The sequence below is a fragment of the Oryctolagus cuniculus genome, chromosome 12 (assembly GCF_964237555.1).
Source record: "Oryctolagus cuniculus chromosome 12, mOryCun1.1, whole genome shotgun sequence".
Classification (NCBI taxonomy): Eukaryota; Metazoa; Chordata; class Mammalia; order Lagomorpha; family Leporidae; genus Oryctolagus; species Oryctolagus cuniculus.
The window spans coordinates 87,863,174-87,875,869 of NC_091443.1; the positions used below are offsets into that span (position 1 = coordinate 87,863,174).

Sequence of the window (12,696 nt, forward strand, 5' to 3'; positions counted from 1 at the left end):
TTGTTGGTGGCAGGAACCCAGTATCTCTCTCTTTCTCTCTCTCTCTCTCTCTCTCTCTCTTTTTAAGATTTATTTATTTATTTCAAAGGCAAAGTTACACAGAGAGAGAGAGAGAGATCCTTTATCCACTGGCTCACTACCCAAATGGCTGCAATGGCAGGAGATGTATTTTACTTACTTGAAATAGTTCTAGAAAGAGTGGGAGAGGGGGAGGGAGAGGGAAAGGTCTTCCATCCTCTGGTTCACTCCTCAAATAGCCGCAATGGCCAGAGCTGGGCAGATCTAAAGCCAAGAGCCTGGAGCTTCTTCTGGTTCTCCCATGCAGGTGCAGGGGCCCAAGGACTTGGGCCATCTTCCACTGCTCTCCCAGGCCATAGCAGAGAGCTGGATCAGACGTGGAGGAACCGAGACTCAAACCAGCACCCATATGGGAGGCTGCAGCTTCACCTGTGACTCCATGGCGCCGGTCCCGGAACCCAGTATCTTGGGCCATCAGCACAACATATTAGCGGGAAGCTGGAGCCAGGAACTGAATCCAGGTACCCCAATGTGGGATACAGGCATCTTAACCACTAGGCTAAACACCTGGTCCCTTATCAAGCTTCTGGGGAAACAGAAGCTAGTTTGTTGATGATCCCTTCCTCATCAGAACATCCAAGCTGGAGCCTCAGCAAGGCCACCAGCGGCTTCCGACACGGCGCAGGCCCGGGTTTCTCAGCGTGTGGATTCCATAGCGTGCCCCTGTCTGAACACTGGGTGACAGTGACTCACCTGGTCATTTCATTGCTCGTCATTAACCTCTCCAAATGACCAGTGCTACAAACACACCCTCACATAAGGGTGCTGTGATCTCTGCCATCGCAGCATCACCGAGCACCTGGGTGCAGAGGTGCAGATGAGAGGGAGCAGAGAAGGCAGGGAGCGGGCACAGTTCTTACTCAATTCACACATTTATTAGTCCTCAATAAATAAACCTGAGAGCATCCACGTCCATGCTCCCAGACACCATTGCTCTCCCAAAAAAGCAGCTTGAAACATGGGTGTGCCTTCTACTGCGGCTGTCCCCAGGCTTGGCACCGCCAGCGCTAGCTATGTTCCGGGTGTGCGAGGCGGAGCCTGGCCCAGGGATACTCTCAACTTCCCTTCAGTTGCACTGGTCCAGTTCCTGGCCTGAGGCCCCCAGGGGGCCCCCTAGTGGAGAGGCCTGATGCTGCTCCTGGAGCACCTGTCTTCACTGCCCATCCCCCTGCAGCCCAAAGCTGCAGGACTCTGGCTGTATGTCTGGCCCCTACCCAGAGCTCTGGCCTCTGACACCAGCTGGCACAGAAATGGTGACTTCTGAGCCTGCAAAGAGCTCACCGGCTGCCGAGAGGGGAGCAATCGCCACCCAGCCGGTTCCTGTGTGCCATCAGGAGGCTGGGAGCTCAGGGAGGAGGAGGAGGAGACACTGCCTCCCTCCCCGTTACTCTGCGGGGTCCTAGCCCACAAGGGAGCAGGACGATGGGCACCAGCCTTTGCCCTCTCTTTGTAGCCGAGGCTCAGAGGCCTGGATCCACGTTCTCCTGGTCGGAGACAGCCTCGTTGTCACTTGGGGACTCCTGGGTGAGAGCCAGAGAAACCCAGTCATGAGACAGTACTACTCCCCAAGGCCCCAGCCTGTGTCCTCTTGCTCCTAGACCCCTGGGGAGCCAGAATAGGGCTCTGCCGCCCCCTCCCCCCGGGTCCTCCTGGGCTTTCCCTCTGCCCTAGCTCCCAGCACCCAGTAACAAGCGACCCCCTCCTACCAGACTGAGGCCCCTGGCCCGCCGCAGGGTGGCGTAGAAGTGCAGCACGCGGGGGTCACAGCGAACCACCGCGGGGTCAAAGTCAAGGACGCGAAGGCCCTGCAGGCTGCGGGCCCGGGAGAGGGCCACATAGGCCTGGCCACTGGCAAACACACGGCCCAGGGAGATCTCCACGCAGTCCAGAGACATGCCCTGGTGATGGGAGGCACGGAGGCGGGGCCAGCTCAGTCCAAAGCCCTTTGGATCCAAGAGCCTGACCCCCTGGAGCTCCTCAGCCAGCCCAGAGAGCCTTGAGGCAGAGGGAGAGCGCGACAGCAGGTGTGAGGTTGAGGGAGGCAGGAGAACAGACCTGGGGTACTGGCTGAGGGATGCGGTGGCCAGACAGGCACGGATCCTGCCTCTGCCACTCACAAGCTGGGAACGTGTCTGGGAAAAGGGGCTGGGAAACTCACTAATCAAAGGTATATTCTGCCGCTGCCCTTAAACTCTCCACCCAGGACAAGTTCAACCTCCAGAAGCCTTCAGCACCACCTGGTGTCCGCCCTCTCCCTCCCACACATCACCCCAGGCACATCCCATCCTCTCTCTGCCCTGCCTGGTCCTACTTGCCACCCTGGTGCTCACCTGGCTCTTGTGGATGGACAGTGCCCAGGCCAGCTGGAGGGGCAGCTGCTTCCGGCTGAGGACCTGGCCCCCCGTGCCGTTCACCGTCCAGTGGTCCACATGGATGACCTCAGTGACCCCGCACAGGAATCGCACCTGGGGCAGCCCTGGGGAATGCAGGGAGAGGGCCAACCCTTCAGGAGCGAGGGGCAGGGGCCTGTCGGCTTCCCCCTCCTGGCTGTTTGCTCCCCTTGGCCAGCCCAGGGCCCTGCTGCAGACCCAAGCAGGTGGACTGTCCCCTCCCACCGTCACTTACCTCTCCCTTCAGCCTCGAACCCTACCACCACCCCTCGGGCACCATTCACCAGGCCCCGTGACACCGCTAGGTTCTTCACCAGCATCACCTGCCAGGGAGAGAGACGGGGAGGCCTGGGCTGCAGCCCCGGCCCAGTGGCTGGCCCCCTCCCCAGCAGTGGCAGTGGGCACCGAGTCTCCATCTTCAGCCCTGCCATTGGCTGACTGTGGCCCCGGGGAATGACATTGGCTCAGCTGACCTCAGAGGAGGTGTTCAGATCAGTAAGGTGACCTAAACCCCAGGGACTTGAGTGTGGTTGGATCTTGGTCCAGCCACACTGAGCTGCCGAATTTCTCCTTGGTGTCCTGTGGAGCCCGGGCAAAGCCTCTCATTCTGCCTACCACCAACGCCATGGGAGGAACAAGAACCCTCTCCCTTCTGGTAGGGGTACCACAGAAGACAGCCAGGGAGGGAGGTATTGCCTTCCCCACTTAATATTTTTTAAGTTTAATTTCTTTTAAAAGGCAGAGAGACAGAAACAGACTGGGAGACAGAGGGAGAGAGACAGAAATATCTTCCATCCTCTGGTTCATTCCCCAAAAGCTCACAACAGCCAGGGCTGAGCCAGGCCCAACCAGGACCCAGGAACACCATTCAGATGTCCCATGTGGGTGGCAGGGACCCAAGTACTTGGTCCATCACCTGCTACCTACTTCCCAGGCTGTTCATTAGCAGAAAGCCGGAGTCGGAAGTGGAGTGGGGACTAGAACCCAGGCACCGCAATATGGGATGCGGGCATCCCGGCAGTGTGGCCATGGCTGTGGCCAACTTCCTCCCCTCCTCCCCATTTGAGAGATGACGAACCTGAACTGCAGCAAGGGAGAAGGACTCACCCACAGCAGTGCCTGGAGGAGCTCCGGGGGAAGGAAGAGGCCAGTGGGATGGAAAGCTGGAGACAGGAAGGTTGTACACGGGCACAGGAGGAGGAAGGTTTTGGCTGGCTGCAGGGTGGCCTGGGTGGAGGGGGCAGGACGACCCAAGCTCCCGGGCTCTAGAGCCTGTTTCTTACCCACCTGGGCCCCCCGCTTTAGCTGCAGAAGTCGGCCGACGGGACACTGGGCATCCAAGGTCTGGGCTAGCTCAGGGTCACTGTCCATAGCCTCAAAGCTGTGTATCTCACCTGAACAGAGTTGCAGAAGCACATCACAAATCACTGACTGTGGTTCAGGTCCCCAAAATACTTACTAGACAGGCACTCCAGGACCTGGAGCAGGAGTGGCTCAAGCATGGCTGGGGCTATGCCATCAGCTCACCACAGCTCTCAGAGGCAAATTGACTTCCATAACCCCAAGAGCCTTTGCAGTCCCAGAGGCTGGGGCCCCCCGGGCTGCCTGGGGCCACTCCCAGCTGGTCTTGCCCAGCCCTGGCTCCCTGCTCACCTGGCAGCTCCTGCAGCCGCTTCTCATTGGTGAGGGCCACGTCATCCTGGTGAGTGCACAGCCTGGTAGCCACGATTCCGTCCCGCCCCACCTTATGGGCGGCTGTGGCCCGGAGCTGGCGGGTCACCTCATCGGAGCACCTGCGGGGGCTGGGCTGTCAGGGCAGGGTCCACCCGAACATCAGGGAGGGTGGGGGATGTGGGAAGGCAAGCTATGGGTCCAAACTTAGGGGTGGATGTGGGCACCAGGTTGGCCAGCCGGGCCATTCCCCACGTGGGCCCCTGACACAGGGAGTGAGGATGGGAATGGTGCTGGGCTGTGTCCATGGGTGGGCACCCGCACCTTTCTCTCTGCCTCTCCCCAAGCAGCAACAGGCCTCCCTCCCACACCACCCTGTTCCTGAGGAGGCTGCGAGTGATGAGTGAGCAGAGGCCAGGTTGGCAGGGACCCTTTGCAATGCCGGCCACCCTGGAATCAGGTCGCCTCCAAGACACGATCTTCTTGCCACCTGCCTGCTGCCATGGGGGAGAGATAGGGCCTTGGGTTCTCTTCCCTGGTCTCAAGCCTCCCTGTGCATGGACGCCTGCAGTTCAGGCAGGAGGAGAGGAATGGCCTAAGCCCATCTGCGCCTGCTGCCTGCCTCCCGTGTCTGCCCAGGGCTTACCAGGCACAGTAAGCCCCTCATAGCCACCCCCTGCCCTCTTGCCACCCGTGTCAGCCCTGCCTCTCAGGGCCAGCTCTGGCTCTGTCTTCTGCTCTTTGGGGCTCCTGTCCACTCCCACAGTGGAGGAGCTGTGCACCTGAACCTTTGTTGTCCCAACTTCAGAGAGATTGCACCTGCGACTTCCCTGCCCCACCCAGGGGCCCCACAGGCTCTCAGAGGAGAAGGACCTGGGTCCACGTCCCAGCTCAGCCACTCACTGGCCATCACTCTGGGGACCCCCATCTCCGCATCTGTGAAATGGGCATGCTGACATCTCCACATTGCTCCTGCGTGTCCATCAGTCCGTCCGTCCATCCTTCCCTGATACCAACTCCGTGCCAACCCCGAGGAGGAGGACCTAGTCCCGAGGGAAGCGATCACATCCTATGGGCCAGGACCCTCCTAACTACAGTCTGCCCGGCTTGCCCATGGTCCTGCCTCTCCCTGTACAGGCTGCTTGTTCCAGTGCACCTCCCTCCCCTGCCACCCAGGGCCCGTGCCTGGATCCTCACCCCCAGCCCCTTCCCTGTTCACCCAGGGCCCACCTGCCCAGCCTCACAGCCTGCAGCAGAGAGATGAAGGTCTGGTCTGTCTGCCTCCACACCTCTGTCAGCTCCAGGGTCACAGGCACACACCGCCTCCAGCTTTTGGCCTGTTGGGGACAGGAAAGACGTGGGTCAGAGAGGGGAGCAGCCCTCGCTGTGGGCAGGCCCAGGGAGTAAGTGGTACCTGGAAGCAGAAGCGTGGGGGCTGGGAGCCCTTGGTTACCGGTGGCAGCTGCAGGAAGTCCCCACAGATGATGAGCTGGATCCCTCCAAACGGCTTATTCTGCTGCCGCACAGCTCTGCAGAGGAGCCCTGGTGCTTTAGGGGCTGGGGTGGGGCAGACTCCCCCCAGACCCACCAGCTCCCAGCCCTCCCTCACTGCCCTTGCTGCACGTACTGACCTGGCCACGGCCTCCAGCTTGTCAAACAGGTCCGCCTCCACCATGGAGATCTCGTCAATGACCAGCCGCTGGCAGCTCAGCCAGCCCTGCCGCACCCCCGGCCGCTGGGCCAGGGCCACACACTGGGCCAGAGGAGCCTGGCCAGAGCCAATGCCTGCGAGGGAAAATTTTCAGCCTGGGCAGAGACTCCAACATCCCCCTCCCCCAACCTGACCTCCAGACCTGGTTTGCTCTTAGCCTGAGCCCCGGGGCCTCACTCACCTGCAAAGGCATGGAGGGTGGTACCCCCGATGTGGCAGGCTGCCACCCCAGTGCTGGCAGTGGCCACGGTGCCTGTGGGGGGCAGGGAGCCCAGGATACGCTTCAGCAGGTATGACTTCCCTGTTCCTGGGCCGGAAGCAGAGTCAGGGCCGCCTGCTCCCCCCTCCCACCCCCCCAAGGCCGCCCTGCCAGTGCCCTGCCCACTACCTGCACTTCCGGTGAAGAAGACACTCTGGCCTCGCAGGACGGCCCCCAGCACGGCAGCCTGCTCCTCCGAGAGCTGCCGCTTGGCAGGCGGCAAGTTCAGCCTCTTCACAGGCAGCGGCCACCTTGGGGCATCCTGGGAAGACCAGGCTGTCTCGGGGGCTGCCCTGGTTGACCTGGAGCTCCTGCCAGCCACTCCTGGGGTTCGGGTCTCTCCTTGTGCCCGGAAGATGTGCAGTGTGGACCTGGATCCTCCATCAGCTCCCTCGCTGGGTTCCCTAACCCTTTGTGTCTTGCCACCCAATTTCCCTTCTCACTTCTCTTTCTATCACAAGCCTGTCTCTGTCACCTCAAAGCTCTGAAGCCAGGGGCCGACACTGTGGCATGGCAGGTGAAGCCACCAACCGCAACACCAGATCCCATATGGGCACTGGTTCACTGATTTGAGTCCCGGCTGCTCCACTTCCCATCTGGCTCCCTGCGAATGCACCTGGGAAAGCAGCAGAGGATGGCCCAAGCACTTGGGCCCCTGCAGCCATGGGGGAGACCTGGATGGAGTTCCTTGGGGAGTGAATCAGAGGATGGAAGATCTCTCTGTCTCTCCCTCTCCCTCTCTGTAACTCTGCCTTTCAAATACCTAGATAAAACAACAAAACCACTCCAGGCAAATCCTGCCTAGCCAAGGCCCCTTCTTGCCCCAAGTTCTCATCAGCTCCGTCTCCATCCACCTGCCCCATTACCCGAGTAGTCTCAGACCCCTCATATGTCCCCCTATCTTGTTAGATGTTGGCTGCCCTGGCCACTGCTGACCACCAAGGCCTCTCCCCCTGGCCTGCTACACTCTCCTCCTCACCTTTCCAGGGTCTCTTCTCGACTTTCTAGTAGCCTGGATCCCCTTCCCTGTTGTCTTACCCAGTGTCAGTCCCCACATCCCTGTCATACTTAGACGTCCCAAGGACGTTCAGAGACGCCCCGCTCGTGTCCTCACCGTGGTGGGCCTGGCGCTTCTCCCCGGCTCCTCAGGCTGCTTCTCCAGAGTAGTGTCCGGCCCCCGGGGCGCCGCCACGCGCTGCAGCTCCTCGGGCTGCACGGGGCTGACCGTGACGAAGTCTCGGGGCCGTGGGCCGAGCAGCTGCGCGCGGGCAGAGGCCGGTCCGGGCCCCGGGGCCGTGGCGAGCTTGAGGCGCAGCGTGCGCAGAAAGCGGCGCAGGCGGTCGGGCGGGCAGTCGGAGAGCAGCAGCTGCACCGTGCCCGGGCGCGGGGCGCAGGCGGCCGGCAGCCGCAGCGTGGAGCGCCCCGCGGCGGCGAAGCGCGTGAAGAGGCGCGCGGCGCGCAGCGGGAAGCAGCGCGCCCGCCCCGCGGGCCCCGGAGCCTGCAGCCGCAGCATCAGCTCGCGGCGCTCGTTACGGCCCAGGCTCAGCTCCGCTGTGCGCAGGGCCTGGCGCCTTCGCGGCTGCCCGCCGGGGCTTAGCTCCTCCACTGCTACGCGGCACCGCAGCTCCGCGTCGTCACATTCCGCGGCCGCAGCCCGGGTGCCCGAGAGCATCGCCTCGGCTTCTGACGCTCTGCGGAGAGACCAGCGCACAGGGGTGACGGTGGCTTCGGAGACACAATGGGTGGTTTAGAGGCGAGATGCAGAGCCCTGTGAAGGCCACCTAGGGTCACAGAGGCCACCGCTAGTATCACCAAGGAGACGGCAAAAGGGCCCTGGGGTTAACCGAAAAGCCGCTCTTAAAAGTGCACTAAATATGCTCGGCTGCAGTTTCCGGAGCTGCGGCTGCGCAGCGTGGGATGCACCCAGGGCTGGGGAGCCTCGGGTGTCCTGCAAGGGTTGCTCAGCAAGCAAGCAAGCAAACCAGGCTGCGGGAGAGCCAGGGCCGGCACGGGGATGCCCGGGCCCCTTCCCCAGGAGGAAGGGGACCGACAGATTGTGAGCGCCCTCGGTCTGCAGACGCGCTCGCTGGTTTACACGTAGACAGGCAGGCCGCTCTGTGACCGTGGACCAGAGCGCACAGCCTGGGAGCGGCAAAGGACGTCTCGGAGGAGTCGGGGCCAGTGTGGTTACGAGACTGCGAAGTGGGGACGGCGTGGAGAGGGCGCATGATTGCCTGGGGAAATCGCAGGAGCCCCTGATTCCCGGGATCCGTGGTCCTCCCGTCTGACCCACTCGTCTGCACCCTCCCCGCTGGCTGGGACCCCTACAAGAATCAGGCTCAGGCAGGAACTCACTGGAGCCGGCACTCGGATGAAAACGCGGATCGGAGCCGGCGTGGCGATGAACCTAGAGTAGAAACTTTTGAATACTAGGGAGGAAGAAAATCACCCTATCACCGGCCGGGTCTTTAAATTCTCCAGCCAATCAGGGACAGGGGCGTGACGACGGGCTTGTCTTTCGTTGGGCTCCTCCACGCGGGCTGCACCAATCGCACAGAGGAGGGAGGCGGGCCTTTGGGCGGAGCCGGCGGACGAGTGGGCGCGGGGGAGGCGGCCCACGCTGCGGCTGCGCGGTGTCCGTGGCGCTGTAGGTCAGCTCCCGGGACTAGTGGTCCAGCCGCGCTCCCCACGGCGTCTGCGTTGGCCCAGCACACCTCCGTTTCCGCCCAGCACCACTGTCCATTCCCGGGCAGGCCTAACCCTGTTTGCACCTTTCTCTGCCTTTGTAAGGGTCGTTCTTCCCATCTGTCCTGGGCTGAGACCCAGGAGTGAGGAACTCTTGAGACCTGTGCCAGGTGCCGCGAGGGTCTAAGGGGAGTGTGTAAGTTGCGCTCTTCAGGAAATTCTGAAGAGCACTGACGACTAGACAATTTATTCATTTTTAAAGATTTATTTATTTGAAAGGCAGAGTTGCAGAGGTAGCGTGGGCTGGGCCAGGCAGAAGCCAGGAGCCAGGAGCTTCGTCTGGGTCTCCCATATGGGTGCAGGGGCCGAAGGTCTTGGACCATCTTCCGTTGCTTTCCCCAGTGCACGAGCAGGGAGCCGGATGGGAAGTGGAGCAGCCGGGACTCGAACCTGCGTCCAGATGGGATGCTGGCCTCGCAGGCGGCGTCTTTACCCGCTGTGCCACAGGCCAGCCCTCCTGGCTGTGAATCTTAGACTGGCATTCAACACTGATCTTTTACACTCAGAAAAGGAATCTTTCTAAGCTTTGCAGCATCTTTCCTTCAAACATGGGGGGGGGGGGGGCTCTTTCTATCCGGGAGCAATGGTCGGACTGCAGCAGGTGTGCCCTGGGCGCCTTCACTCCCGCTGCCTGGTCCGGCATAACCCACTTGATGGCGCTTCCCGCTCTTACCACCTGGCGAGCGCCTGGTGATGTGCCCCGCAGAAGGAATGGCCAAGAATTTCTTTTCTTTTTTTTTTCTTTCTTTCTTTCTTTTTTTTTTTTTACAGGCAGAGTGGACAGTGAGAAAGAGAGACAGAGAGAAAGATCTTCCTTTGCCATTGGTTCACCCTCCAAATGGCCGCCACGGTCGGTGAGTTGCGGCCGGCACACCGCGCTGATCCTATGGCAGGAGCCAGGTGCTTCTCCTGGTCTCCCATGGGGTGCAGGGCCCAAGCACCTGGGCCATCCTCCACTGCACTACCTGGCCACAGCAGAGAGCTGGCCTGGGAGAGGGGCAACCGGGGCAGAATCCGGCGCCCCGACTGGGACTAGAACCCTGTGTGCCGGCGCCGCAAGGCGGAGGATTAGCTTAGTGAGCCGCGGCGCCGGCCAAGAATTTCTTTTTAATTATGTTTCTTTCCCTCATTGAGAGATGAATTAGTAGCTGGGAGGCACCTTGTGAGTCCAGCTGCCTTATTTGCCATGGATTAAATTGCCATCATCTTTCAGAGGAGGTTTTATCAAGGGTCACGTAGCTTGAAGGCAGCCAAACCACACCTAGAACCCAAGGCACCTGCTTCCCAACTACAACTGCTTAACAGGACAGCAGGCTGCTCCCGGCTGACTGGCGTGGCCTGGTGAACCTGGGCTGCATGGGCAGCACCTGCCAGTCATTCCCATGGCGAACTCGAGCAGCTGTCATCCTAAGCAAGTTTCCTTGTGCCTCAAGCTTGTTTCCTCATGTATAAAATCAGGAGAGAGATGAAACTGTTCTAGAACTGTGGTTATAGTTGTACAACTCCGTGACTATCCCAAAGACCACTTGGGGCCCGTGTCTGTTGCAATAGTGAAGTCCCCTCCTGGGACCCCGTATCCCATATTGGAGTGCTTGGCCTGGACTCCAGGCTACTCTGTTTCTGATCCAGCTTCCTGCTAATGTGTGCCCCCGGGATGAGGTGGATGATGGCGGGGGTACTTGGGTCCCCTGCCACCCACATGGGAGCCCCAGATTGGGCCTGGCTGTCATTCATAGACATTTGGGGAGTGAACCAGCAAATGGAAGATCTTTCTCTGCCTTTCAAATAAAATGCAACTAAGTAAAAATTTTGAAAATAAAACCATTGAATTGCATGCTTTGATTAAATTGTGTAGTATTTGCATTACATCTTGATAAAACTATGAGGGAGAATTTTCAGTGTTGCCGTGATATATTGAGTGCCAGCTGTTAGGTATGAGTAAATAAGTACCTTAGGGAAAAATGCCGAACTCATTGTAGTAGCTAGACTAATGACCTCTCCCTAGCTTTGACTGTTACCTTCCTTACATTGGCAAAAAGGACTTTGCAGATATGATTACATTAATTATGGGGAGGTGAGTAACAGTACTAGTACCCATACTAGTACCAGCGTGCATATGGGATGCCAGTGCTGCAGGTGATGGCTTAACCCACTCTGCCACACTCCCCTCCCCTAGGTTAACTATTTTTAAGAGTATAATTTATGGGGCCAGTGCGGTGGTGTAGCAGGTAAAGCCGCTACCTGCAGTGCCAGCATCCCATATAGGCACCGGTTCAAGTCCAAGCTGTTCCACTTCTCATTCAGCTCTCTGCTATGGGCTGGGAAAGCAGTAGAAGATGGCCCAAGTCTTTGGGCCCCTGCACTCCCATGGAAGGACCAGAAGAAGCTCCTGGCTCCTGGCTCCTGGCTTCGGATTGGCCCAGCTCCGGCATTGCAGCCATTTGGGGAGTGAACTAGTGGCTGGAAGACCTCTCTCTGCCTCTGCCTCTCTGTAACTCTGCCTTTCAAATAAATAAATAGATCTTTTTAAAAAAGTATAATTTATGGCATTGAGTGCATTCAAAATATACAACCATCACCACAATCTGTTTTCAAAACTTTTTCATTACCACACATAGAAACTCTGTACCCATTAAACAGTAATTTACTATTCTTTCCTCTTAGACCCTGGCAACCCCAACATTGTATTATGAAAATATTCAGGCATAGACAAAAAGACTGAAAGAATTTTACAGTGAGCACCTGTACACCCACCACCATTCTACAATTAATATTCTGCTATACTTAGCACATCTGTATACATCGACCCTGGTTCCACCCATCAACCCATCTTTTTTGTGACACATTCCAACGTTGAATACGTCTGTGCATTTCACTTCCAATATTTAACATGTAAAACACCAAGTAGAGTTCTTTTGAATAAATTTGAGACACAGAGCTGAAGCCAGGAAACAAAAACCCAATCCAGGTTTCCAACTTGGGTGACAGGGAGCCAAGTCCCGGAGCCATCACCTGCTGATTCCCAGGGTGCGGAGTCGGAAGCCAGAGGCAGGTATCGAACCCAGACCCTCCCACGTGGAGCTAGTGTTTGTCTCTAGGCCAAGCCCCCGCCTCTGGTTTTATATAGGATTGCCAGACCTTGTAAGAAAGTGCTTTGCCGCTCACCCGGCAGGAGCAACAACGGTGAGCCTTAGGGAAGGGAGCCAGAGGCTTAAGTAGACACCGCAGCGCCGCGGCTAACGGTCCCAGCTCTCCTCCCACCGGCGCAGCTGTCACTGGCGGGCGGGTGGGGGAGAGAGAGGCGGAGCCAGAGGGAGTCCTCGCGTCTGCGGCCGGACTTCCTCCCTTTCTGCCTGGGGCAGTTCTAGGCTCCGCCCGGTGCTCTGCTCACTGCTGCCGCCTGGAGGTCATTTCGGAGAGAGGCGCAGCACTGCTCCCTGGCTTTGGAGGCAGGCTCTCCGGAGGAACGCTTTTCCTTATTATGCAGTACCCTGTGATACCTGCTCTGTCTCGCTGGGAGGTCTCAGGCCATCCCCTGACTCATGAGCAATGACATTAGTATGGAGTGGTTTAGAAAATGTGTTTTGGTATTACTCATGTGATACTCAAAGAGCCCTTCCTCTCCGTTCAGGATCCTCTCCCTCCAAGTGTTACGCATACAAGGACAGTTGCTTCCAGGAGCTGAACAACACTGAGTGTTTGTTTTCCAGTCCTCTGGCTTCCAGAGCAGGATTTCGCCTTGCACTGCTTCATCCCGGGCTGCACATCCTCCTTTTATGGTGTGTGCTTCTGGGGCAGCTGGGACCCCCGGCTCCAAGAAGCCTCCTCTTCCACATTGCACT

General features: G+C 58.8%; 1 protein-coding gene across 1 annotated transcript; it reads right to left on the reverse strand.

Annotated features, from left to right (window-relative positions):
* Positions 1-931: 931 nt before the first annotated feature.
* PIF1 (PIF1 5'-to-3' DNA helicase) lies at positions 932-8,584 on the reverse strand. The gene is made up of 13 exons (XM_051822337.2): positions 8,465-8,584; positions 7,224-7,800; positions 6,239-6,371; positions 6,032-6,157; positions 5,771-5,924; positions 5,554-5,668; positions 5,370-5,476; positions 4,122-4,261; positions 3,756-3,862; positions 2,704-2,791; positions 2,409-2,554; positions 1,785-1,976; positions 932-1,598 (listed from the first exon to the last, which is right to left on the reverse strand). The coding sequence occupies exons 2-13, from the start codon at positions 7,779-7,781 to the stop codon at positions 1,539-1,541; spliced, it is 1,926 nt and encodes a 641-aa protein (XP_051678297.2). The 5' UTR covers positions 7,782-7,800; positions 8,465-8,584; the 3' UTR covers positions 932-1,538.
* Positions 8,585-12,696: the final 4,112 nt, after the last annotated feature.

Bases quoted from the DNA above. Each gene is read 5' to 3' on its own strand.
- PIF1 (XM_051822337.2), bottom strand. From the start codon at position 7,781: ATGCTCTCGGGCACCCGGGCTGCGGCCGCGGAATGTGACGACGCGGAG. The intron at 5,477-5,553 runs GTACCACTTACT...TGTCCCCAACAG, and splicing joins CCCCACGCTTCTGCTTCCAG to GCCAAAAGCTGGAGGCGGTG. The intron at 2,555-2,703 runs GTAAGTGACGGT...TGCATTCCCCAG, and splicing joins GTTCGAGGCTGAAGGGAGAG to GGCTGCCCCAGGTGCGATTC.